This window comes from Macaca fascicularis, chromosome 1 (genome assembly GCF_037993035.2).
Source record: "Macaca fascicularis isolate 582-1 chromosome 1, T2T-MFA8v1.1".
NCBI lineage: Eukaryota > Metazoa > Chordata > Mammalia > Primates > Cercopithecidae > Macaca > Macaca fascicularis.
In genome coordinates this window covers 61,314,474-61,340,279 of record NC_088375.1, presented here as the reverse complement: position 1 = coordinate 61,340,279, position 25,806 = coordinate 61,314,474, and the positions used below count along the sequence as shown (strand labels likewise).

Here is a 25,806-nt window from a genome sequence, read left to right as displayed (position 1 = left end):
GGAGCAGCAGAGAGGCAGGGGTGTGCCAGGCCACCTCTCTAGGAGTTCATGTTCCCGTTAGAAAAAAAAACTGGAACAAGAAGGCTGAGAGAGGCTCGATCAAGAGCTCAAACCTGGCCTAGAACACACTTGGGCTTGTTGTGACTCTGTTTACCAATCAGCAGGAAGGAGCCTATTGTACTCAGGGTTACAGAAGCGGAAAGAAATCTCGTGAATAGGAGCACAGGAGCCAAGAAGTTGGGTTCAGAGACAATAGATAGGAAGGGAGGGGGTGTGGGAAGGGAGATCCAGACTGGTGAAGCTTAGAGGAGAAAACCAGGTGTGCAGGGGCCACCACTTAGGAACATCAGGAGAGGAGGGGTAGAAAAGGAGCCATTTAAATGGTCAGATTTCTGTAGCAGGTCTGCCTCCCCACCGCGCCGCGGAGCGAGCTGGCCTAGCACAAGGTTTATTGGGTATGTTCTATGAGCAAGGAAGTGTGAGGCAAGACGTGATTCAGCAGGTGTGTCAGACACGCAGCTCCAAGGCCAGAGGGCCAGCAGGCTTTGCACTCAGGCCAAATTTGAATATCTAGTCTGCCTCTTACTCCTCACTGTGTGACCTTGGACCAAAACTTAACTTCTCTGCCTTCCTTTTTTTTTGAGACGGCGTCTCACTCTGTCGCCCAAGCTGGAGTGCAGTGGCACGATCTCGGCTCACTGCAAGCTCCGCCTTCAGGGTTCAAGCAATTCTCCTGCCTCAGCCTCCTGAGTAGCTGGATTTACAGGCGACTGCCACTACACCTGCCTATTTTTTGTATTTTTAGTAGAGACAATGTTTCACCATGTTGGCCAGACTGGTCTCGAACTCCTGACCTCAGGAGATCTGCCTGCCTCAGCTTCCCAAAGTCTGCCTTCTGTAAAATTGGGGCAGCACCCACCTCATCAGGCTACAATGGAGATGAAACGTAATGATGCATGTAATGCGCAGGGCAAGCATGATGTCCTACAGATGGTGGCAGGTGCTTTCTGCAGCCCACGTCTCTGGCCCTGGTGTAAACCAGAGAAGATCACCATCAGCACTAGGTAAAGCCCTGCCTGGATACAGGTGCATCAACCAAAGGACCCTGAGGACTCTTTGATCCTTTGAAATATTGACTTTCTGACAGCTTCCTGTCGTTCTCTATTTCCTATCATCTCTGCAGGGATAATGCACTGATCTGCTGACTTTACGAAGGATCCTGTTTTCGGACTGACTTCTTCAAAGGGGTAGCGTCTGCGTTGGCAAGGTGATTACAGCCCAAGCTCACAGCTGATTTGGAAAACTTCAGTCCCAAAAGACGACTTTTTTTCCCCCTCCTCTGCAGGATGCTTTCGCTTGAAACATCTGGGTAGCTGCTTAACACCTTCCTACTTTGCAGAACATTCCCAGCATGGGGGCTGTTTGCATCTTTCTGGGCTAGTGTGTTTCAAGATTATTTAGAGCCAAAGACCTCATGCACTGTGGGAGGTCCCGCTCTTCTCTGCCCACCCCATTTCTCATGCTCCCACTCCCACCCCCAACACTCCCCCAAAGGCAGAAGCTCATCTTCCACTGTATGTCCACAGGGTTAAAACCTGCCATCTTGCCTGTCTCCCAGGGCATGGCTCCTTCAGGGATGTCTTTTCTTTTTCTTCTTCTTTTTTTTTTTTTTGAGACACAGTCTTGCTCTGTCGCCAAGGCCGGAGTGCAATGGCATGATTTCGGCTCACTGCAACCTCCACCTCCCAGGTTCAAGCAATTCTCCTGCCTCAGGCACCTGAGTAGCTGGGATTACAGGCGCACGCCACCACGCCTGGCTATTTTTTGTATTTTTAGTAGAGACCACGTTTCACCATGTTGGTCAGGCTGGTCTTGAACTCCTGACCTTGTAATCTGCCTGCTCAGCCTCCCAAAGTGCTGGGATTACAGATGTGAGCCACCGTGCCCAGCCTCCTTCAGGGATTTCTTAGATCTCCAAGAGAGGTGCTGCAGCTCTCACAGGTGCTGGGCTCCAGGAGTCTGTCCTGGGAGGCAGAGGGCCTCTCTGTGGGAGAAGCACCTCTCCTAAGACTGCCCAGTGATCCTTGGGGGGCACTGATTATGGACAATGTGTAATTCAAAGGTCGTTACCTTTGGTTTCAGGATGGGTCAGAAAGGACTTGAAAAGCTTGGATTATTCTCTCTTCTGCGTGGACCAGAGAATGATCAGGAAGGCCTGCAGCTAAGCCAGCTTTAAAGCCACGGTATAGTTGATTTGGGCTCAGAAAGCTCAACTTGTGAGACTAGACTGATTGTGTGTCTGTATTTCCTGTACTTCCTTCCTTTTCTCCTTTACCATTTGATCCCTCTTTGTCAATGTTAGTCTGTGCTATTGGGAACAGTAGAAGAGGGTTGTGTCTTTGTTCTTAGACTAGAAATGTAATAAGATAGGGATAGGCACCACACCCCTTGGGTTTGGATATGCTTTGAGCAACAGATTTGGAGTGAGGGAACTCCACGGGGCCAGGACAGAGTGAGGTGCTGGTGTGATCAGGATATGGGGTAGTCAAACTCGGTCTTCAGACTCTCACTCCCGTGCTCACTCCCTTGCATCACAGTTCCTTTACAGGTGCCATAACAAGAAACACTTCCACTCCCTCCTGTGTCTGAACTGCGTGTTAGACACAAGAGAAAAGAATTCTGGAGTCGGCACACTGGCGCACATCTGTAATCCTAGTTACTCAGGAGGCTGAGGCAGGTGGATGTTTGAGCCCAAGAGTTCAAGACCAGCCTAGGCAACCTAGTGAGACCCCGTCTTTTAAAAAGAGAGAGACAGAGAGAGAAAAGAACTCTGAGGGCAGGGCTGGGACTGGTAGTGCCAGGAGGAAACAAAAAGCTATTTGCTCTGGTGCCTGGGCACAGAAGGAGAACAGAGAAAAAGGAGGCAGAAGGAGTGCAGAGAGGAGGAAGGGGAGAGCAGGTGTTCTGTGTGGGCTCGTTTGAAAGGAAGTACACAAGTACATCCAGGCCATGGGTTTGGATGTGTCTGGAAGGGCTGGACAGGCCAGGCTGAAGACAAGAAGGCCTTAGTATGGGGAATTTTATTACAATGAGGCAGGAAGGAGGTGGTCCTTGGGCTTCTTTGTCACCCACAGGGAGAAGGGAGACGTGAGAGCTGTGGGGAAAGAAGCAGGCATCCTCCCTCTACATGGAGACTTTTGTCCACGCTGCCGGCGGCCACAGGAGGGAGGCGTGCGAAATGGCGGCTGCTGGAGAATGTGATGCCCGCTGGTCCAAGAGATGACCTTGAGAGAGAGGAGAGACAAAATTGAGCTGGTGTCTTGTGTGGGGGAGAGGGGAGGGGCAGGTGAGGTGGGAGGAGAAAGCTGAGAGGGAGCTAGACAGGGAGGGGGCGGGGCGAGCTGAGGCCACCTCCCCGTCTGGTCTGTCTGCCTCTGTCCTGGCCAGAAGGAAGGAGGACACAGACACGGGCATGTGGGGATGCGACAGAGATGGGGGGCCATGTGTCCTTGAGCCCCAAGGTTCTCCCGGGCTGAGACCTTCATTACCTCATGTGCTTCCTAAGGATACAGGCCTTGATCCTGCTGGGAGCAGGCCCTGGACTCAAGTTCCATAGGCAGCCCCCATTTTTCTAGCCTGGGTGATGCACTCCCGAGTCCTTGCTTTTCAAAGCATTTCAGAGGTCATGGTGGGGGGCACACATCCTCTGCTCCAGGAGCTGGAGATGGGACTTCCCATTTCTCTGACAAGAATTCCCAAGAAGTGCTGGCTGTCACTGCAGCTCCACCCCCATGCCCATCTTTCTTTTCTGTTATAGATTGTTTATGTTAAGTCATCTTTCTCTGGGACAAAGTACTTAGCCTCTCATTTTCTATCAGTAAAAGGAGGGATAATAATTCTTTCCTCACAGAGTTGTTAGGACTATCAAATTAGGTCCCATATGTAAAGAGCTTGCTGAAGTGCAAACTGACAGCAGAAATGTAAAAGATTACTATTCCCAGGGGAGAGAAAAAAGGGAAAAGGAAGCAGGAAGGGAGCCCAGGCAAGGTCAGGGTGGGGAAACGGCCTTGGCTCCTAAAACAGACTTAGTTCCAGCCCCTCCAGCAGCCCCTCCCACCCTCCCTTCTCCACGAGCCTGCTCTGGCCCCGGGCCTTGCTGGTAACCTTCGGGAAAACAGGACCCTGGAACTGAGAATAAGGCAGTCGGCGGGGGAGGTCATTGCAAACTCATCCTTTCTCTCGCAGAGAGGAGGGGCCCTGGCCTCTTCCCCACGACCTTCTCCCACTGATACTCATAGGATGGGTTAGGGCAGGACCCTCCTGAAGGCCACAGGGTGCCCCAAAGGAGGGAGGCACTCCCCTTCACACAGAGCTGGCGGAATAGTCACGAGAGTGCCTCCCAGAGCAAGTGCTCCTGCCAAGGTCAAATATGAGTGCTGCTGGGCCACGAAGGACCTGGATGAGTCAGGTTAGGAAAGTTTGGTGTTGGAGGAGGTGGATTTGATGCAAACCTAGACTGCCGGCTGGCATGAGGCCCTCAAGCTGCCTGCCATGCCTGGCTGGACCCCACAGCCCCTCCTCTCTCTCCCTTCCTTTGTACTCTCTCAGGTCTGGCTTGCATCTGCCCTGTGTCATTCTCTCCATCTTTACCATCTGCAGGATAGGAGGGCCTCACTCTGGCTAAAGAGGTGCTCTCTGCCTTCCCTACCAGTTGCCTAACCCTAACCCCTTTAGGTCCCCGAGAAACAGGAGGCCTAGCTGTTCACATCAAGATCAAGAAGCAACAGCTGTGGGGTTTCTCTCTCTCTGTCTCTCCCCATCTCTCTCTTCCTCCCTCCCTCCCTGGTGCAGAGGGACAGATGCTCTGTTTAGAATTTCTTCAGGGAGACAGCCAACAAGGACATTCTTTCTCTTCCTTGGGCTTCCCTAGCCAAAAATGGGGGATTAGCCAAGAGACAGCTGCAGAGGCAGTGGCCCTTGGGGAACCCCTCCCGGAGTAGCAACAATGGCCTCGGGAAAGAAACTGTCTGGAGCCGGCCTCCTTTAATTGGAACTTGAAAGTGGTGTCTGCACTGGAGTGTGGCAGAGAGCAGGACTTCAGACTCTGGCTGGATGGACCCAGGATTGAATCCCAGCTCTGCCACTCTCTCGCTGTTTGGGTTTGGGCCACTCCCCTTTCAGAAGCCTGTTTCTTCATGTGCAGTCGAGATAAGCATCCCTATTCACTAGGGTTGTTGCTGGAATTAAATGAGTTGATGCACAGAAAAGCTTCTATTATAGGTCTGGCAAACTCCAGGAGTCCAGGGATTGTTAGATCCCCTGTCCCACAATAGAGCAGGAGCCAGGTGACTTTCTGTACTCAGCAAAGAGTAACTGAGAGGCATGTAGGAATGATGTGGCTTCCAGTACCCAAAAGCCCCAGTTCTAGAAAACCTTTTTTTTTAATTGGATTTTTTAAAAAATTGGATTCCTCGGTCAGGAGTGGTGGCTCACGCCTGTAATTCCAGCACTTTGGGAGGCTGAGCCAGGCAGATCACCTGAGGTCAGGAGTTCGAGACCAGCCTGACCAACATGGAGAAACCCTGTCTCTACTTAAAATACAAAATTTGCCAGGCATGGTGGTGCATGCCTGTATTCCCAGCTACTCAGGAGGCTGAGGCAGGAGAATTGCTTGAACCCGGGAGGAGGAGGTTGTGGTGAGCCAAGATCACGTCATTGCACTCCAGCCTGGGCAACAAGAGTGAAACTCCATCTCAAAAAAAAAAAAAAAAGAAAAGAAAAAAAGAAAATTGGATTCCTCAATCCAGGGTCTCTTACATTTGGAGAACTTTAGGCTTTCAGCTGTTGCATGCCTAGGCCTTGCCATAATCCAATAAAGCAGGATATGGAATGGGATATTGGATATGGAAGGGGATAGGATTGGTGGATGAAACAGAGAAAGGGAGAGAGAGAAACAGAAAACACTCACACACACACACACACACACACACACATACACACAGATTTCGCTGTAACATACTCTTGGAAGACAGAAAGAGGAGACAAAGGAGAGGAAGGGCCAGTGACAGCTCTGCTGCTCTGAAAGGCAAGGGGGCCTCGGCTCACTGCCTTCCGCGTCCTCCCCTGGAGCTAGGTGCGCTGGAATCCTAGATTCCCTAGGAGTGAAGGCAGGTACCACGATGGCATGAAGGCACCTCCCACCACCTTCAAGACTTCCCATTGGCAGTCTGTAGCCTGTGTGTTGAGTCCTGGTCCAACCCGGAGTCACTCGTGTGAGCTGGGGTCAGTGACTGGTCTCTAGTTCTCCATGTCTCCATCTGAAGAATGTGAATAATAATTTCTGACTTGGCTGCTTACAGGACCGCCGTGAGGATCCAAGTGCACAGTGAGGTGCCAGACAGAGGTGGGGGGAGGCAGATACTTGAATTCCTTTCCATGTAGCCCACAAGAAACACCTGCCCCTCCTGACTCGGGGACCACCAGGGACCTTGAATAGTTGCCTTGGCAACTCATTGCCTGGCTAACTCCCACTCTTTGGGTTTCAGCTTAAACGTCAGTTCTCCAAGATCTTCTGGACCCCTAAGCTGGGTCTTCCTCTTGTAAGCATTTGTAGCATTCTGTACATACCCTTTATAGCACTTTTACGAGTTGAATAGCGTGGTTATTAGTGTGCTTGTTTCACACCTGTCTTTTGCACTACATTCTAAGCTCTGTGAGGAAAAGGAATATGTTTCTGTTGTGCACCATCTTATTACCACGTAGCAGTGGGTGCTCCATAAGATCCTCCTGCATGAGTAGGTGAATTCCCTGCCTTATCCCTCTCTCATGCCTTGACATGAGGCGTGAGGCCAAGCGCTCATCCATCACATTCCCCTTGCCCAAAACCTCCTTATAAGGGTGAGGAGAAGGGTAGCATCTCCTCTCCCTTCTAACTCAAGGAACAAATCATTGGCTACATGATAGTTGCCCTTCTTCCCATCGTCCCAGCATAGCAGCCCCTGCCCAGGATCCAAAAGGCAGAAGGTGAGTAATTGCTATTTTTATATATTTATCTTTGCACAAGGCTGCCCTCTGGTGGTCGAACATGCAGGAGCAAATGGGAAGGATGGAAACCCCAGTAGCCAGGAATGAGCTGGCTGAGCCCTCCATGCTCAGAGACTGGCCAGTGAGCCAGGGAGTAGGTAAATGCTACAAGAAGCGCGTCTGGGTGAAGATTCATGTCAGTTCTCCATCCTTATGAATGGCTCCCTCCAAATCTAACAGGAGGCCCTGGCTTCAGAAGAGCACGAAATGAAGGAATGCCCTATAGAAACCCTATCTACCCCAGTAGGATGGCGTGCGGGTAGAGGGAGCTGGTTTAAGTAGCTATTCTTTCTCCTCAGTGGTATGCAGGCAAACATTTTATAGTCAGCTCTCAAAAAAGGAAATCTCAATTTGTAGCGTTTACCAAGTTCTGTAGTGTAAATACCCCTACCATGGCCAATTTTAAACCACCAATGTGATGTCACTGAATGGGGAGCTGGAAGAGATCCGAGGAGCACACCATTACCTAGAGGTTCCCCCATACAGATACCAGGACAGAAATAACTTCAAGGGCATGGTTAATAGTGAAATATAGTGAACTAATTGAAAAATGATGATTTTTGAATAATTATTACATTTGTTTTCAATATAATATATTTAATTGTGAGTTTATATAATTTAATTTTTCATAATGGCTGTGTTTAACAACTGACTTGCAAAATTCTGGAAAATTTAATAATCGGTTCCTGCAAGTAGTAAGAGCTGGCTCCAGCATATCACTGCTTCTCCTCTTCCCCCCTTCTTCCTTCTCTTCCTCCTCCCCCTCTTCCTCTCCCACGGCTTTCTTGGCATTCTGTGTGGGTACGAGAGATGGGGAATATGGAAAAGTGCTCCACTGCAGACATTGCTATTTTCTGAGCCAGGAGCCATAAGTGTCAAGGAAAGAAGATGAAGAAATGCAAATTTGGCTGCTGAAAGACATTTCAGTACATGAGTGTGTGTGTGCATGCATGCATGTACGTGTGTGTGATTTTTGCAAGGGATTAAGAGGTCAATTAATGCCTGGGCTAAAGATCACTGTTGAAAGATATTGGGCTTTATGGCTGGAGGCCCATGCCTGCATGGTCCTTGGAGGCCTCTTACCTGGGAGGAGTGGAAGGGCTCTGAGCTAGACGAAGCGGCCGATGGGGAGCCGAGGCAGGCAGAAGTAGGCGCTGGGGAAGAGGCTGAGGTTGATGGGGTTGCCGTCCAGGCGGATGTCTTCCAGCTGCCTGCGGGTGTATTTGTGCTCCTCGGGATCACAGAAGACGTCTCTCTGCATGGTCTCTATCAGGTTATTCTGGGAAGAACACACACCAGCTGAGCCCCACCAAGACGATCTGCCCCTTAAGCAGCACCAAAGGCTCACATCAGCTGTCCCTACCAGCTCTGCCTGCTCTGGTGCAACTGGAGAAACTGAAGCATCTAGGGCCAAAGCCACACAACAAGGGTGAGAAGAGGAGCCCCAGGGGGGATGGATGGAGAGAGAGGGCACAGAAGAAGAGGAAGAGAAGGGCAGAGAGGAAGGAGGGAAGGACTGAAGGGAAGGAAAGAGACAGAGGGTAGGAAAAAGAAAGAAGGAAAAGCAGTTGGGTGAGATAAAATAAAGCGATGGAGGGAGAGAAAGTGTTTTTAAAATAAAAAATGGAGAAAATCAAACTGGGGTCATGGAAAACTATTTAGACAAGACCTCCCAATTCTTGTCTCCAATAAACCCTCCAATCAAGGAGACCCCACAGGTGCCTAAGCCTCATGCCTCTCACTGCCACGACCTGCTCATGGTATCTAACTTCCATCCTCCATGCTGTTTATCACCCTTGCTCTGGGTGAGGCTCCTTACCTGCAGGTGTACAGAGCGCAGGCTCAGGGGCAAAGGCCCTGGGATGGAATCCAGCAGGTTGTCTGACAGGTAAAGGAACTGCAGCTTCTCCATTGCCTGGGAGAAAACAGAGTGTAGGAGGCTGGTGGGTCCAACATGTTGGACCCTGGCAGTGAGGATGGCTATGAGGCCAGAGACATTTGTTCACTCGGGGCTCACTTAGCATCAGTCATGCGCCAGGCTCTGTGCTGGGTACCACAGGGGTTGCCCAGGTCTTTAAGGAGCTTACAGACACTAACTCCAACTGGATGCAGGAGGAAAGCTGCTACCATTGAGGTGCCGCCACTGAAGTAGGAAAGAATTAATCAGCTGGTAATGACACTGGGTGGTGCAGGGGAGGGGCAGGGACAGGGTAGAAGGGAGGACCAGGGGACATTTCAGCTCTGCCTCAACTTCTCTGCTATCAGAAGGGACTTTCCCCAATGACAAGTCTCCAAATGCTAAACCTGGGGCCATGGACAATTATCTAGACAAGACCTCCCAATCAGTGTCTCCAATAAACCCTCCAATAAAGGAGACCCCAGAGCTGCGTAAGTCTCATACCTCTCACTGGCATGACCTGCTCCCTGGTATCTAACTTCCATCCTCCATGCTCTGTTTATCGTCCTTGCTCTGGGTGAGGAGCAGGTACGGAGCAGACACTCGGGAGACAGCTAGACTATTAGAATGAGAACCGCAGGCACAGAGAGGCACACAGCGTGTGCATGGGACTGCGCTCTCGGAATCAGACAGTGTTAATCAGAGAAGGGTTTGGGAAGAGACAAGCCTTCAGCAGGGCTCAGGGAGCAAAGAAAAATGATAGCTACCATTTATGGAGCATCTGCTATGCATATCTAACCCTCCTGTTCTCTTTGTAAATGCGATCTTATTTAACCCTCCAGCAGCTGTGTCAAGCAGGTATTATTACCCTCATTTTGTAGATGAGAAAACAAGGTCAGAGAGGTTGGGTGACTCTCACACAAACCCAGGTCTCTGTGGCTCCCAAGCCCAGGCCTTATCCTGGGCTGAGAAAACAGCTCTGAGTCAAGGCAAAGCGGCAGCCCCTAATATGGAGACAGCTGGGATGTTGCCGAGGCTGAGCAGTGGGGAACTTCAGGGATCATGCAATCCCGTTCTTAGAGACCGAAAGACTGAGGCCCGAGGTCACGTGGCAGGCTTCTGATTCCAGTCTAGTGCTCTTCCACCACAACAGTGGTAGTGACACTGTGTTCTGTAAAATTCCCTCAAAGACCACTGTAGACAGGAGAAGGCTGAGAGGGTGGAAGGCACTGGGGAGGGCGGGGCGAGAGAGCAAGCAGGTGTGCCTCTGTGCCCTCATCCTATTTCAAAAATACAAGTCTAATTTGGTTTATTCGATGCTTCTAAATAGGAATTAGATTGCATAAAAGATTCTACTACTTGAGAGACAGACAGACAGAGAGAGAGAGCACACGGGCGAACATACCTGGGGCTCTTCCTAGCCCTATTGAAAGGGCCGCCCCAGGGGGCATATTTGTGTCATATAACCTAGCCCTTCCCATCAAAACTGGCCAGCCAATGACCAATCAAATAGTCTCTCTTGGACAGGTGCAGTGGCTCACGCCTGCAATCCCTGCACTTCGGGAGGCCAAGGTGGGCAGATCACCTGAGGTCAGGAGTTTGAGACCAGCCTGGCCAACATGGTGAAACCCCATCTCTACTAAAAATACAAAAACTAGCTGGGCATGGTGGTGCCTCCTGTAATCCCAGCTACTCAGGAGGCTGAGGCTGGAGAATTGCTTGAACATGGGAGACAGAGGTTGCAGTGAGCCGAGATCATGCCACTGCACTCCAGCCTGGGCGACAGAGCGAGATCTGTCTCAAAACAACAACAAAAAAGTCTCTCTTGAGCATTTGATCATAGAAAGACAATGATTAATCAGTCACTTAGTGGCAGGTTTTGGAAATAAAAGGATATGTAGAGTTAGGGCCAGAATCAGCACTATTCCAAGCCAAACTCATGTGTAAGTTTTCAGGGAGCAGAACCTGTGAGTGTGCAGAGGACGCTGGTGAGCAGACAGGTGAATTGAGCAGATGCACAGAAAGAAGCCAAGACAAGAGGCCTTGTGCCCCAAAGAGGGAGAGAGCTGTCCACCTTGACTTCTGAACCCCCATTCCCAGTACAGGTTGAGATCCCAAATCTGAATATCCAAAATCCAAAATGCTCCAAAACCCAAAACTTTCTGAATGTCAACAAGATGCTCAAAGGAAATGCTTATTGGAGCATTTTGGATTCTGGATTTCAGGTTAGGGTTACTCAGCCAGTAACAGGCCCATTAGGCCTAATAGTGCTATTTCCATTCATGGAGGTTCTTGGGATCTCCTTTTCTTGGGTCAGAATCAGTTTCTTGCAACTGAAAGAATCAATAAATAGCAAATTTAAAAGGATGAAAACAGTGGGTGGTGGTGGTGGAAGTGTGTAGTGTGAGTGCAGGTGGGTGGTGGAGGTGGATGGTGGTGGTGATAGGGGTGAAGGTGGGTGCTGGTGGTGGTAGGGGTGAAGGTGGGTGGTGGAGGTGGGTGGTGGTGGGGGTGGAGGTGGGTGGTGGGGATGGAGGTGGGTGGTGGGGGTGGACGTGGGTGGTGGTGGTGGACGTGGGTGGTGGGGATGGAGGTGGGTGGTGATGGTGGACGTGGGTGGTGGGGATGGAGGTGGGTGGTGATGGTGGACGTGGGTGGTGGGGATGGAGGTGGGTGGTGGGGATGGAGGTGGGTGGTGATGGTGGAGGTGGGTGGTGGGGATGGAGGTGGGTGGTGGAGGTGGGTGGTGGTGGGGGTGGAGGTGGGTGGTGGTGGGGGTGGAGGTGGGTGGTGGGGATGGAGGTGGGTGGTGGGGATGGAGGTGGGTGGTGATAGTGGATGTGGGTGGTGGGGATGGAGGTGGGTGGTGATGGTGGACGTGGGTGGTGGGGATGGAGGTGGGTGGTGGGGATGGAGGTGGGTGGTGATGGTGGAGGTGGGTGGTGGGGATGGAGGTGGGTGGTGGTGGTGGAGGTGGGTGGTGGGGATGGAGGTGGGTGGTGGTGGTGGACGTGGGTGGTGGGGATGGAGGTGGGTGGTGATGGTGGACGTGGGTGATGGGGATGGAGGTGGGTGGTGGGAATGGAGGTGGGTGGTGGTGGTGGAGGTGGGTGGTGGTGGGGGTGGAGGTGGGTGGTGGGGGTGGGGGAGGAGGTGGAGGTGGGTGGTGGGGATGGAGGTGGGTGGTGGTGGAGGACGTGGGTGGTGGGGATGGAGGTGGGTGGTGGTGGTGGACGTAGGTGGTGGGGATGGAGGTGGGTGGTGATGGTGGATGTGGGTGGTGGGGATGGAGGTGGGTGGTGATGGTGGACGTGGGTGATGGGGATGGAGGTGAGTGGTGGGGATGGAGGTGGGTGGTGATGGTGGAGGTGGGTGGTGGGGATGGAGGTGGGTGGTGGTGATGGAGGTGGGTGGTGGTGGTGGACGTGGGTGGTGGGGATGGAGGTGGGTGGTGGGGGTGGACGTGGGTGGTGGTGGTGGACGTGGGTGGTGGGGATGGAGGTGGGTGGTGGGAATGGAGGTGGGTGGTGATGGTGGAGGTGGGTGGTGGGGATGGAGGTGGGTGGTGATGGTGGATGTGGGTGGTGGAGATGGAGGTGGGTGGTGATGGTGGACGTGGGTGATGGGAATGGAGGTGAGTGGTGGGGATGGAGGTGGGTGGTGATGGTGGAGGTGGGTGGTGGGGATGGAGGTGGGTGGTGGTGATGGAGGTGGGTGGTGGTGGTGGACGTGGGTGGTGGGGATGGAGGTGGGTGGTGGGAATGGAGGTTGGTGGTGGTGGTGGAGGTGGGTGGTGGGGATGGAGGTGGGTGGTGGTGGTGGAGGTGGGTGGTGGGGATGGAGGTGGGTGGTGGTGGTGGAGGTGGGTGGTGGGGATGGAGGTGGGTGGTGGTGGTGGAGGTGGGTGGTGGGGATGGAGGTGGGTGGTGGTGGTGGAGGTGGGTGGTGGGGATGGAGGTGGGTGGTGGGGGTGGACGTGGGTGGTGGGGGTGGACGTGGGTGGTGGGGATGGAGGTGGGTGGTGGGAGTGGAGGTGGGTGGTGGTGGTGGAGGTGGGTGGTGGGAATGGAGGTGGGTGGTGGTGGTGGAGGTGGGTGGTGGGGATGGAGGTGGGTGGTGGTGGTGGACGTGGGTGGTGGAGGTGGAGGTGGGTGTTGGTGGGTGGAGGTGGGTGGTGGTGGGTGAAGGTGGGTGGTGGAGGTGATAGATAGTGGACCTAAGGCCTCAACTCACCCTGAAGGCCACAGGCTGTATCCCCGAGCTCCGGAGCCGATTTTGGCGGACATCCAGGATCTCAATGCCATTGGGCAGCACAGGCAGAGCTTCCAGCTGGTTCTCTGGGAGGATGAGGTCCTGGAGGGCATGTAGCAGGCGGAAGGCATCATTATCGATGGAGGAAATGAGGTTGCTGGAGAGGTCAATCCTCTTCAACTTTGCTGAGAGAGGTTGGGGGAGAACAAAGAGATGAACCAGAACACGCTGTCTTTCCTTGCCCAGAATGGAGCTATCTCCACACCTTGCTCCATCCCTCTCAAGATGAGGGGATTGTAACCAGCTCTCCACCTGCACTAGCCCAAACCAGAGAAAATAACATAAACCAGGACTCCTTGGAAAAGCCCTCAGATGCCTCAGTGCCCCTCCCTGGAATCCTGTCCTGTGCGGTGGCCGCCCACCTTGGATCCTTTAGAAGTCTCTTGAGAGCGAGAATCAACAGGCCCAGGAATCCCTGGATCCACCTCACCTCCACTTGTGAGTCTACACAGAAGGGCGCTGAGGCCCAGAAAGGCTCTGGGTAATTAGTGGTAGAATCGGGATCAGAGCCCAGGTCTCCTGTCTCAAGCAGGGCATAGGGCATAAAGAAGCAAAAAGCACACAAACAACCTTGTAAACAGCATCAGTGCCATGGAGAGTAGATTTAAGACAGTCCTGCCCAGAGGCCTGTCATTGCTGGGACATCCTGAAGATGTTGGCAGATCATACCTTCCCCTCCCAACTTCCCAGACCTTTTTGGAGAGCAAATAAAAATAGGTCCCTTCCACCATCTAAACACTTCAAGGAAGGGACTTCTAGAGACTTCGGGCTATTTCCCTTTGACAGCTGGATGGACTGAGAACCAACAGGAAAGAGTTAACCCAGTGTTGGTGACTGTTCTAGTGGCAGGGTGGCTTCCTATGCCTGCCCCCACTCATCTTTTCCCAGGCTATTACATACTCAGCCCTTCGAAGTCTTCGGCCCTGATACGGCTGATGCGGTTGAAGCGGGCATACAGGTAGGCAGTCCTCCGGGGAAGAGGAGGAATGTCCTCTAGGTCAATGTCATCGCAATACACAGAGGAACCAAGACACACGCAGACCAGGCAGGTGGGCAGACCTGGCCCAGGTGAAAGACAAAACAAAGGGAGATCTCTTCAGCCTCTGGGGCCAATGGCCCTTGCCCCAGGGAGTGTCTGAACCATGGCCATCTGTGCCTTTTTGATAGCCTATGGGTTGCTGCCCAGAACTGACAGGCACCATGTACTCAGTGCTGTTGGCTGCTCCCAGCCTGTCACTCTGTCCTCCACCCCAGATAGGCACGTCCATCCTCAGTTATTACCTAGTCTAAACCCATTTATACTTTCAGCAGACCCTAGTTCTGTGTACATTTTCCTGGGCCTATGTGGGTATTTCTAGGACATCCCTTGGTCTCTTTTCCATAGGATTCCTCTCTGGTCCCAAAAAGTGAAGCCAGAATTAAGTGGGATGGCCAGTGGTTGCTGGCTCTGCCATCTGCCTTGGGGAAGAGAAATTAGATATGTTCTGTGTGGCTCCAAGAAGCACAATAGAACCAAGGTGGAGAGCACAATGCCCACTCAGCATCCACTTCCCCTTCTTATGGCATCAGCATGCCAATTTTTCTTTGGGAAGTAGCCCTCTCCTGTTCTGTCCATAACCCTGTCTTTGTACCCAGGGGTCATGAGGTTAGGCCAGGTCACCCACCTCAAATAGTTGGGGAGACTTTATTGGATCATACAACTGAATAGCGCAGGTGGTTTCTGTCACCTGCTGTCACAAGGCACAGAAATTACTGAGAGACCAGTTTAGCTCAACTCAAGGAAGAACTCTGGTGGCAGTGACACAGCCCCAAGATTAAGGAGCTCTTCTCTGCCAGCAGTGACCAGGAGGATTGGGTGGAGCAGAGGGGCCCCAGCATCTTTCTTACCCTGAGGCTGTGAAAGGGTTCAGCTGAGGCCCTTTACGGCCTCTTTAAGCTTGAGACTGTAGCTCTGAGAGGTCATGGATTCCTGACTGAATGGTTTTCCTACCGATGCCCCAATACTCCCGGTCCACCCAAGGCAAACATCCCAAGAAGCGAACAGGGAAGCTGGGGGCAAGCAGGTCCAGAATGAACTTCAGCCTTCCTCTGCCCACTTCTGACTGCCAGCAGAGTGCCGAGGCCTCACTGCCAGGAATGCCAGCTCCAGCCTCCAGGAGGGCATCGGGAAAGGAAAGGGAGCTGCTGAAGAGGGACTTTGAAGCTGAAAAGCAGTGTGACTGCTTCATTTGCTCCCACGCCAAGTGGCAGCCACAAAGTTAGTTATTCTTCTCTACAGGTTTTTAATTGTCTCTGATCTAATTACCACTCAACCTGCTTCCCCTGTCATGCTATTAATTAAGGCAGGGTGGCTTTGCTAGGGCATAAGGGAGTTCTTGCATTCTTTGCTTCTTACTTAACTTGTACATTCAGGCAAAAGTATTAGGGACAGCCAGTGCCTGTCTTTGATTTCTTTTTTCCTGTTCTTACTGTGGCTATTTCCCCTCCTCTCTCTGCTAGTAAGGGTAGCCCTGACCCTCCACATCCCAACACTGACCACGTTCCACTTTGGTACCCCTGGTGCTGGGTCATAGCTGCTTGGCCTATGACCTAGGGATATTGTGACCATGTGACTGTGCACTTACCATGGTTGGGCTGGGAACTCAGTAGTGGCCCCGCTGTAGTAGGTCTGGTCATCGTGGGGTTTGATGAGGGTGTCCTTGGAGCTGTAGTGCTCTTGACAGGACTGATCCTGGTTGCGGGAGCGAAGCTAGTCACCTTAACCTGGAGATGTAGCACAGAGTACACAGTAACCCAGCTTTTACCTGGAAGGGACTTAACTTTGGACCCTGGGAACCTCAGTGATGGATTTCAAACTGGCAAAAAGTCACTGTGGAGAAGGAGGGGGAAGGGATAGCAGAAAGACTGTGTGAAAAGGGGACCTGAGAGAGCATCAGGTCCAGCATGTCCATCCTATGGATGAAGAAACTGAGGCCTGGAGAGGACAGGGATGAGAATTAAAGAGCCAGCCGGTGGTCAAGGCAGAGATGGAACCTGCTCTCCCAATTTCCCAGGCTGGTGCTCTTCCCCTGCTCCACACCGACCAGGCTCATGCAGCAATCGAGTGGGGGCTTCTGGGCTTGCACCCCATGCTGCTGCAGTGAAGGCCAAGAGGGCCTAGGAAAGAACTTCAGACTGGAGGACAGTTTCAGAAAAGAGACGGGGGATGTGGCACTTTTATTTCCTAGAGAATATGATGAGGACATTGTGAACCCCTCCCCCAGTGAGACACGGCTTTGGGTCCTACTTGACGGCAGGGGGAGGGATGTATGACTTCTGAAGAAGGAGTAGTCCCAGGTTTGTGTCCTCTTTCTTAGTATCATCTAAGTGACAAATCCCTATGGAGGGATAAGAATTTCCACCTCATAGAGAAAAAGGTGGAGGCTTGAGACACCCATACTATGGGGCAGGTGGGAGGGCCCGGGCCTCTGACTCCCAGTGTCATGCAGGGAATGAGTCGGTCTTCTGTGTCCCTCACCTCGGGGAGCTGGTCCCCATAGTCTGTGAGCTCCTCATAGTTGCTCAGGTCAATGACTTCACCATAGTTGTCTGGGTTCAGGACGTCGTTCCCCAGAGGCAGAACTTCAAAGGAATCGCCTTCCCTAGGCATCTGCTCCTCTCTCCTCTTCCTCTCCTTCCTTGGGAGAGAAGCTGCCGCTGACTCCTGCAGCACCAAGGCCAGCAGACTCAGGAAAGCCAGGAGCCTCATGGGGAGTTGGATGGGAATGAGAATCCCTTCAGCGGCAGGTCCCTGGCAAGTGGGCAGGAGGAAGGGCAGCGATCTGAGGGGCAGGCTCTCCAGAGGGTTGTGGGAACGGCTGGAAGATTTACCCCACTTCCCACTCCCACACTTGCAGACTCAGTGCCCTCATCACATGCACAAACTCCCTACCAGCTGGGACTATGTCTTGGGGGGTATCTCCTAGCAGTCCCCGCCCACCACTGCCCCACTTGAATGTTTTCACACTCTCACCCAAACACTGATATTCACTCACAGAGGCATGTGCAGACACATCTCAACACAGACACATTCACAAGAGTCCCCTTGTCTACAAACCAGGCACACACTGGTGCATGCACACAGATGTCCTCTCTTAACCCCATGCTCAGAACATGACTGCTGGTCACTAAGCTCGATTCAGAGAATGCCAACATCAAAGAATCTTATGGGGTCTTTTTGTTTGTTTGTTTGTTTGAGGTGGAGTTTCGTTCTTGTTGCCCAGGCTGGAGTGCAGTGACTCTATCTTGGCTCACTGCAACCTCTGCCTTCCAGGTTCAAGTGAATCTCCTGCCTCAGCCTCCCGAGTAGCTGAGATCACAGGCACCCACCACGCCCGGCTAATTTTTGAATTTTTAGTGAAGAAGGGATTTCACCATGTTGGTCAGGCTGGTCTCAGGTGATCCACCTGCCCTAGCCTCTCAAAGCGCTGGGATTACAGGTGTGAGCCATCACGCCCAGTTGAATCTTGTGGGTTTTTATAAAGATCATCTCTTCTTGCATTTGCTCAACAAACATTTATGGGTGTCTATTGAGTTCCAGGCACAGGACTTGCCTCTGTGGGTACAGAATGAATAAGGCACAGCCCTTCCTAGGAGCATCTAGTCTCTTTAGGAGACACGGACTTACATTACATTACATTCTTTTTTACATTGTATGTTGGACTTACAATGCAACCTACAATGTAAAAAAGAATGTTAGTTTACGAAATATACTTGTAAATGCAGTTTTTTAGAAACAGATTATTACAGGTACAGGAGTTCTGGCTGGGTGTGGTGGCTCATGCCTGTAATCCCAGCATTTTGGAAGGCTGAGGTGGGTGGATCACCTGAGGTCGGGAGTTCGAGACCAGTCTGGTCAACATGGTGAAACCCCATCTCTACTACAAATACAAAAATGAACCGGGTGTGGTGGTGGGTGCCTGTAATCCCAGCGACTAGGGAGGCTGAGGCAGAAGAATTGCTTGAACTCAGGAGGCAGAGGTTGCAGTGAGCCAAGATAGTGCCACTGCACTCCAGCCTGGGCAACAGAGCAAGACTCCAGCTTAAAAAAAGAAAAAAAAAAAAAAAAGAGATCTGTGTGTGTGATTGCGTGAGTGTGTATGCATCTGGAAAGTTCCTTAGATACCTGTGTGCATTTGTGTGTGTGCACAGATGCCTGCGTATGTGTGTGATATGCATGTGAGTACACATGTTCATGTAATTCGTATATGTATAGACCAGTCAGGAAATGCATGTGGTGTGGTGTTGTATCCAGGCGTAAGTGTATACCACAGTCATCCCCAGTGTAGGCTTAACACAGCCCTCCCCAAAGCTAGCTGCACAAGTTTCTAGTAGGCTCTCCCCCTTTCTTTCTTTAAAATCTTAATTTTTAATTTTTAATTTTAATTTTATTTTCTATTTTTAAGACAAGGTGTCACTCTGTTGCCCAGGCTGGAGTGTTACAGCATGATCACAGCTCACTGCAGCCCTAACATCCTGGGCTCAGGCAATCCTGCCTCAGCCTCCCGAGTAGCTGAGACTACAGGCATGTGTTACCATACCCAGTTAACCTCCCCGCCTTTCTTAATTTCAGCTGGGCAAGGGGGCAAGCCCCCAGCAGTAGCAAGAGGTATTTCTTCACCTTACCTCCCATACCTCACCCCAAACGAATTATATAATCTTAAAAAAAAATTTCTAAGACAGTTTACTGCCCACTCAGAAGTCTTGTCCAACTTCTTTGGCCAGAGGCCTAAACTCTCTTCATTTTTCCTGCCCAATCCCCTGCCCCAGCCAAACACTTTGCCCTCATTTGCATACCGATGGGCCAGAGGCCTCAAACCTTGAACCTTACCCCTTCAATGCTTCTGGATCCTGGATGGAGAGCCCTGCAGCTTCCAGAAAGGTGGGGACTCTGGTGGAGGCAGTCTGAACTGGGGCTTGGGTTAGACAGTGGTGCCCAGGGGAGGGCAAGGAGTTGGCCAGGCCTGTGACCAATCAGACTTCTCATTCCTTCTGATGTCCAGCTGTTTCCCCTCCTCTTTCCTCAGGGGGTCCTCTGCCCCATTCCTGTGCTTGAAGAAAGGGAATTCTCCCCCTGCCTTCCACTTCACCCCCCACCTCCAGCTCCTGCTGTCTCTCTTCTTACTCTGTCAGCTCCTTCTTTCTTTTCCTCACCCACCCTCCTGATAAGGCCACATCTTTGAGGAACAGGCAGTGCCATCTCCCGCAAGGAAGGGTCCCCATCCCTCATATTCTGAGCCCTCAGAGAAGGCTGGAGTTGGGGGATGTGGAGAGATAGAGCTTGTCTTTCCAGCTTCTTTCTCCAGCCAGAGAGTGATGAGGCTTCACTTCATAACCAGAATCCAAAGATAAAACGAGGTGGAACTGAGGCACTTCACCCCCACCTAGAGTGCCAGCACAGAGACCATAATTGAACAAAATCACCAGAGGCAGGAGCTGCAGGCCTGGGTGGTTCAAAGAGAAGGTATATGGGGGATGTGATAAGATTTGAATGCCAACTTCAAGTTCACAGATGATGCTCATGAGGATACGGGAAATTCTCTAAATCTGCTAGGAGGAAACCAAATGGAAATTGGGAGATGGGCCCTAGAAAGGATCATAAACACCAGAAGACATTGTGTAGAGTCCTCGGGGGCCTGGGAAGTATCCTCTCCCCAACCCTCAGAGAGGTACAGTCGTCCCTCAGTAACCATGGGGGATTGGTTCTGCACATCCCGTGGATACCAAATCCACAAATGCTGAGGTCTTTTATATAAAATGGTGAATCTGCATATAACCTACACACATCCTCGTGTGTACTTTAAATCATCTCTAGATTACCTATAGCACCAAACACAAGGCTTACACCTCACTCCATTCACATGGCTTCCACACAGTACTGGCACACAGTAAATTCAAGTTTTCCTTTTCGGAACGTTGTGAATTTTTTTTTCTGAATATTTTCAATCTGCAGTAGGTTGAATCCATGGATGTGGAACCCACAGATACAGAAGGCCAATGGCATTTATCTGGAAGCACTCCCCTTTCCTTGGTGCCTCTAGCAGGCTGCCAAGCAAGTCCTTGCTGAAGGCAGCTGTGGGGTGGTTAAAGAGTCTTCCTCCAGCTTCTGCCAGCCTGTGCCCCGGCGTCCACCCAGGTTTCTCAGTGACTCTCTTGTTCCCTACTCCTTTCCACCATCCAGATACTGAATTCCAGCTGTGAGCCCCCGTAAAGATCTAGTCCAAATCCTTGTGGTATAGATGAGGAAAGTGAGGCCCAAAGAGGTGACATGACTTGCCCTAGGTCACACTGAGCCAGGACCAATGCCTAGATTTTTTGACTGTGGGGTTAGAGAGTTTTCTTTAGTTCATATGACCCTCCCTATTTCCACCTTCTTCCCCAGGAATCCTGAGTCCATATGTTTCCAGGCCCTCAGAGCAGATGGCTTGGCACAACTCATCTCTGCCCTGGCACACGAGGTGAAGAGGCAGATCTAATAGCCTGGCCCATGAGGGCAGCATTTGGCTTGCTGTGTTCCTGGGCACCAGCTGGTGTGAGAGGGGGCTTCCCTCGGCCCAAGAGCCTGGTCACCAGAGAAGAGCATGTTCCTGTACCCCTGGCAGCCCCCCACCTGGGGAGAGACACCATCAGAGGCTCTGCTGGGTGGAGGGAAAGATAGTCCTGGATCCTGGAGGGCACCCAGGAGGCAGATGGCACATTTGGCGGGCTGTATGCCTCCCTCTTCTCTCCAAAGCCTGGGCTTTGCAGCCAGAGGCCCTCCGCCCCCACAGCCAGCCTAGGCGATTTCCCCCCTCCCACCCCACACATTTATTCCTGGGAGAAATGCAAATGCGAGGGTTCATTCACTCTCCCTGCCGCCTGGTCCCACCCTCCCTCCCTGCTTTCCCAGTGACACACACGGTCCTGCCATCCCTGCTTGGTTGCCCCACCCCCACCATCGTTCCTTCCCAATACATACACACCTGCTCCCCCCACTCCCGGCAGGAGCCACATCCAGACACAGGCTCGCATCCTAGACCCTCTCCCAACTTCTCCTCTTGCTTTCCCAAGTTTGCAGGTCACACGCTCTTGTTCTCATGAATATAAGGGGCTGTCCATGGATGTATACATGCGACCTGGGGGGGAAATGGCTAACCCTGCAGACTGTTGTTCCAGGCAGCCCAGCTCCCTGAGAGCCTGGCAAAAGAAGCAGGAGGTGGGGGAGGCGTCCTAATCCTAATCTCTCATTAGGAGAGGCACACGGCGTATTGATGAATCAGAGGTGGCAGGTGGTATGGACAGAAGTCTGGCCAGCCAACCCTGTTGTTGCCCTTTTCATGGACAGGGAGAGAGAGGCAGGGAAGTTCAGGAACCCTCCCGTGTTTTGGAGGACGGGGGTATATCCCCTGCTGAGGGCTTGTAGCCACATAACGCCATGACCGGAACATGACCCTCTCTTCTTTTTCAGACACACAAGCCCCACAGGGTAGACTCCACACCTTCCTACCTTTGTACTCATGTTGTTTCCCATCCAGGTGGCGTCTTTTTTTCTTTTGTCCCCCTGGCAAAACCTGATTTATCCCTTAAGAGCCAGCTCACATGGTAGGAGCCTGTCTGGTTTTCCTCAGGTAGAGGGAAAAGCCCTCTCCTCTCTGCTGTTCATACACAGCATTATTACAAACACTTAGGACAGAGCTATCTATTCACGGATTTCTTTCCCTTTACCAAGGTAGAGTTTCTCAGGGGTGTGCTGCTGTGTATATTACCCGTCCTTGAATGCTTAGCTGGGGACCTGGCATGTGACCGATGTCCACTGAACATCCGTGAAGTAAACCGAAGTAGATGTTTAGTAGCCAGGCAGGAGCAGTGAGGGCGTCACCTGGCAGTTCTCTTCTAAAGAAGATGGTGTAGGCTGGGAGGGTCAGGAACCCCACTTTTGCACCAACCTTCCCTTGGAAGAGAGGACACCCTGTTCTAACCCTTCTGTGGACTTCCGCATGGCATGTAGACCATTCCAGATGACTTGGCTCTATGTTCTCTCCCCTCGAGACAGCTCTTTTACTGTTTTGTATGCACACCACATCTCCCCAGTTAGTCTGTAAGCTTCACTTGGGCAGGGAAGACGACCGTTTTGTGTCTTTCTGTGTCTGCCTCGGTACAGAGCTCCTGGGAGATCCTCAACAATTTAGTACGTGTGGGTTGATAGGACCTGAGGCTTTGGGTTTCGAATGCAGTTGTTAGATTTCTGGTCTGACTTTAGGAATATATATATAGATATTTGGTCTGTGTCTGGGCAGTCTTGTGGAATTGAGGATTAATTTTTCATGAGGGTTGTGAGTTTGGGAGAAATTCTTCAAGAAAAGGCTTTGGGGCTCAGCACAGTGGCTCACACCTGTAATCCCAGCACTTTGGGGAGGCCAAGGTGGGAGGATCACTTGAGGCCAGGAGTTTCAGACCAGCCTGCGCAACATAATGAGACCCTGCCTCTATTAAAAAATATGAAGAAAAGAAGAAAGAAAAGGCTTTAGGATAGCTTTCATAGGAATTTCTTAAGAATATAATCTTTTCTCCACTTATCTTGTTAGAGCAAGTAAGAGGCTTTGGGGCTTGGCATGGTGGCTCAACGGTAGGGGGTGGGTGGCAAGATGACTTTATTTATATTTTTATTTATTTATTTTGAGATGGAGTCTCCTTTTGTCTCCTAGGCTGGAGTGCAGTGGTACAATCGCGGCTTACTGCAACTTCTGCCTCCTGGGTTCAAGCAATTCTCCTGCCTCAGCCTCCCAAGTAGCTGGGACTACAGGCATGCGCCACCACACCCGGCCAATTTTTGTATTTTGAGAAGAGAAGGGGTTTCACCATGTTGGCCAGCCTGGTCTTGAACTCCTGACCTCAGGCAGTCTGCCCACTTTGGCCTCCCAAAGTGCTGGGATTACAGGCATGAGCCACCGTGCCCAGCCGGCAAGATGACTTTAAAGTGTTATTCTTTTTCACACCGTCGAGTTCAAGCAGGGTGTTTTTCATATTACTTTATTTCCTCTACTGTGAAGCGTGTTGAAATGTGGAAGTTATTTCACAAAGTTAACACGGTCTTCAAGAGAGAAGAGATATACGTGCAGAATACACATGTACACCTACATACACACCTGTATATGTCGATGACAACAGCATGGAGGGAATGAACTTGTGCATGGAGAAGGGGGCTTTTTTAAACTCAAAAGAAACCAGCCCATTGTGTGTGTGTTTGGGGGAGGGGAGCCTGTAAAGCCAATTTACCTTGAATCCCCTTTGGCTTACAGCTGCAGAGAGCAATGGAAAGCAGACATATTCTAGATTGGGCAGTGGGATGACGGTGATTGCGTTGCTGCTAAATGAGTCTGGGTTTGCAGGATCAAGGGAATGACCTCTCCCCTGAGGGCCTCATCAAAGGGGCTGAGGTTGCAAGCTGTGGATAAGATGCAGAAGGGGCTCTTATCCAGGCCGAAGCACCAAGTTGCTTTCGGCCATAACGCACCATAAGGCATCGACTTTAAGCTGGAGAAACCAGCTGCAGCTAGAAAAGAATGCGGCTATTGTAGTGGAGCACGGGGGAAGGAGGCTATGATGAAATGGGCCCTATTTTCCATAATTAGCAAAAGAGAAAGGTGAGAAGGAGCATAATGGGAATTTCTTGAAGTCAGGGACCCAGCTTAATCCAATTTCTTAAAAACCTCTGGAACATTTTTCATCCTAACTTGGGGGTGGGCACTGTGTCTTACTCATTTCTAGAACATCCATCCCCTGTGCCTCCCACCAACATACACACGTAGGGGGCTGAGAAGGGGCAGCATCCCTTGGAGGAAGTTGGGGGGAAGGTGAAGTCGAGGCAGCCCTGTCTGGACCGGGTTCCACTTGGAGACCTGCCAAGCCGCTCACCTGGGCCAGGCATGGAGGGTGGGGAAGCCTCTAGGGGACGGACAGTCCATACAGAAAATAAATTACTCAAGGGAAGGGACAAATACTTAGGACTTGTCCTGCATTCGAGTATGACTTAAGGTGTGGAGCCCCAGACTCGGAACATGAGCGCCGGAGGGACCTCAGAGGAGCATCTTTGGTTTTTTTTTTTTTTTCCTTTTTTGAGAAGGAGTCTCACTCTGTCGCCCAAGTTGGAGTGCAGTGGCACAATCCCGGCTCACTGCAACCTCCGCCCCCCGGACTCAAGCGATTCTTCCGCCTCAGCCTCCCAGTAGCTGGGATTACAGGTACGCGCCACTACACCTGGCTAATTTTTTTTTTGTATTTTAGTAGAGACGGGCGGGTGGTGGGGGGGGGGTGTTCACCATGTTGCCCAGGGTGGTTTCGAACTCCTGAGCTCAGGCAATAATCCGCCCGCCTCGGCCTCCCAAAGTGCTGGGATTACAGGCGTGAGCCACCGCGTCAGGCCAGGAGCATCTTATCCACCTCCTCGGTTTACAGATGAGGGAGCTGAGAAGGAACCCGTAAAGGGCATACAACAAACGGGAACCGACTGTGTCCTCACCTGGGCTCACTCACGATGGGAATGAGCCCAGCCTGGGGACGTTTGTGCCCGTTAGACCTTAGAGGAGAGCGACACCATGCATATGGCCCATGGTTATTCCATGTTGGCACCCCACGGGCCTCCTCCACCGAGGAAAATCACCCCAGGAAGAGGGCCAGGCGGAAGACTGGGGCCAGCTGTTACCCCCACCAGCCACTAGGTGGCACCCACGCGTCTGTCTCCGGGGAGGAGGCGCATTTTCAAACGTGGAGGGGCTTCTGGGAGCTGTCCAGGTGCTCCGCCCCTTCCTCCCTGTTTCTCAGGAACCGCCTCCCGGGGGTGGAAAAGGCTGGGCCGCGCACACTGATGGAGAACAGATGGCGGGGGCGGGGCTGCTGCCTCTTCCCTCCCCCGCCCCCACACAAACACTGAACGCTGCTCCCTAAACCCGAGGTTGGGCAAGGGGGCCGCAGGACCCATCGACGCCACGCGGGTCCATCCGGGCTTGAACCCCTCCCCTCTCCCATGGCTGCTTCCTAGTTCCTTGGGCCATTCTTCTCCTTGGCTGTTCCCCCTGAGGCCCAGCCAGGAGAGCGTGTGCTATGTTCACTCTGGAACAGGAGGGGCCCCCCTGCGCATCCTGTGACCGGCTGGCCAGATGCAGGCCCCTGCGGGAGCCCTGACCCTGCACCCCACCTCTGTCATTCCCTCGCTCCTCCTTCCCGGAGACCCGGGCCAGCAGGGCCGGGGCGATGTCTGGTGCCAGGGAACCGCGCGGCGGAGCAGCAGCTTTGCCAGAAGGGATCCTTGGCCCAGGAGAACTGGGTTTCTCGGCCTCTTTGAGCCAGAGCTGCCCAAGATGGAGGAGTCTCCAGGGGAACTTTCTGAACCTTACCTCCCGGCTGCTTGCTCGGCCAGAACTAAGATCAGATGTCAGTCCACGGCCCAGATGTACCCAGGAGTGGCGGGTGGGGGAGGAGAGAGAAGGGGACACCAAGTC

General features: G+C 52.1%; 1 protein-coding gene and 2 long non-coding RNA genes across 3 annotated transcripts; 1 reads left to right on the top strand and 2 right to left on the bottom strand.

Moving 5' to 3' along the window:
* Positions 1-3,065: 3,065 nt before the first annotated feature.
* On the bottom strand, positions 3,066-19,225 carry OPTC (opticin). The gene is made up of 8 exons (XM_015448393.3): positions 19,161-19,225; positions 16,809-17,081; positions 15,916-16,054; positions 14,192-14,350; positions 13,214-13,416; positions 8,903-8,998; positions 8,167-8,362; positions 3,066-3,284 (listed from the first exon to the last, which is right to left on the bottom strand). The coding sequence occupies exons 2-7, from the start codon at positions 17,037-17,039 to the stop codon at positions 8,192-8,194; spliced, it is 999 nt and encodes a 332-aa protein (XP_015303879.3). The 5' UTR covers positions 17,040-17,081; positions 19,161-19,225; the 3' UTR covers positions 3,066-3,284; positions 8,167-8,191.
* On the top strand, positions 3,385-8,614 carry LOC135969629 (uncharacterized). The gene is made up of 2 exons (XR_010584944.1): positions 3,385-7,181; positions 8,357-8,614. It is a non-coding gene; the product is annotated as an uncharacterized lncRNA (long non-coding RNA).
* A 5,395-nt stretch (positions 19,226-24,620) lies between the features above and the next one.
* LOC141409736 (uncharacterized) lies at positions 24,621-24,996 on the bottom strand. The gene is made up of 2 exons (XR_012431711.1): positions 24,860-24,996; positions 24,621-24,827 (listed from the first exon to the last, which is right to left on the bottom strand). It is a non-coding gene; the product is annotated as an uncharacterized lncRNA (long non-coding RNA).
* Between the last annotated feature and the right edge of the window lie 810 nt (positions 24,997-25,806).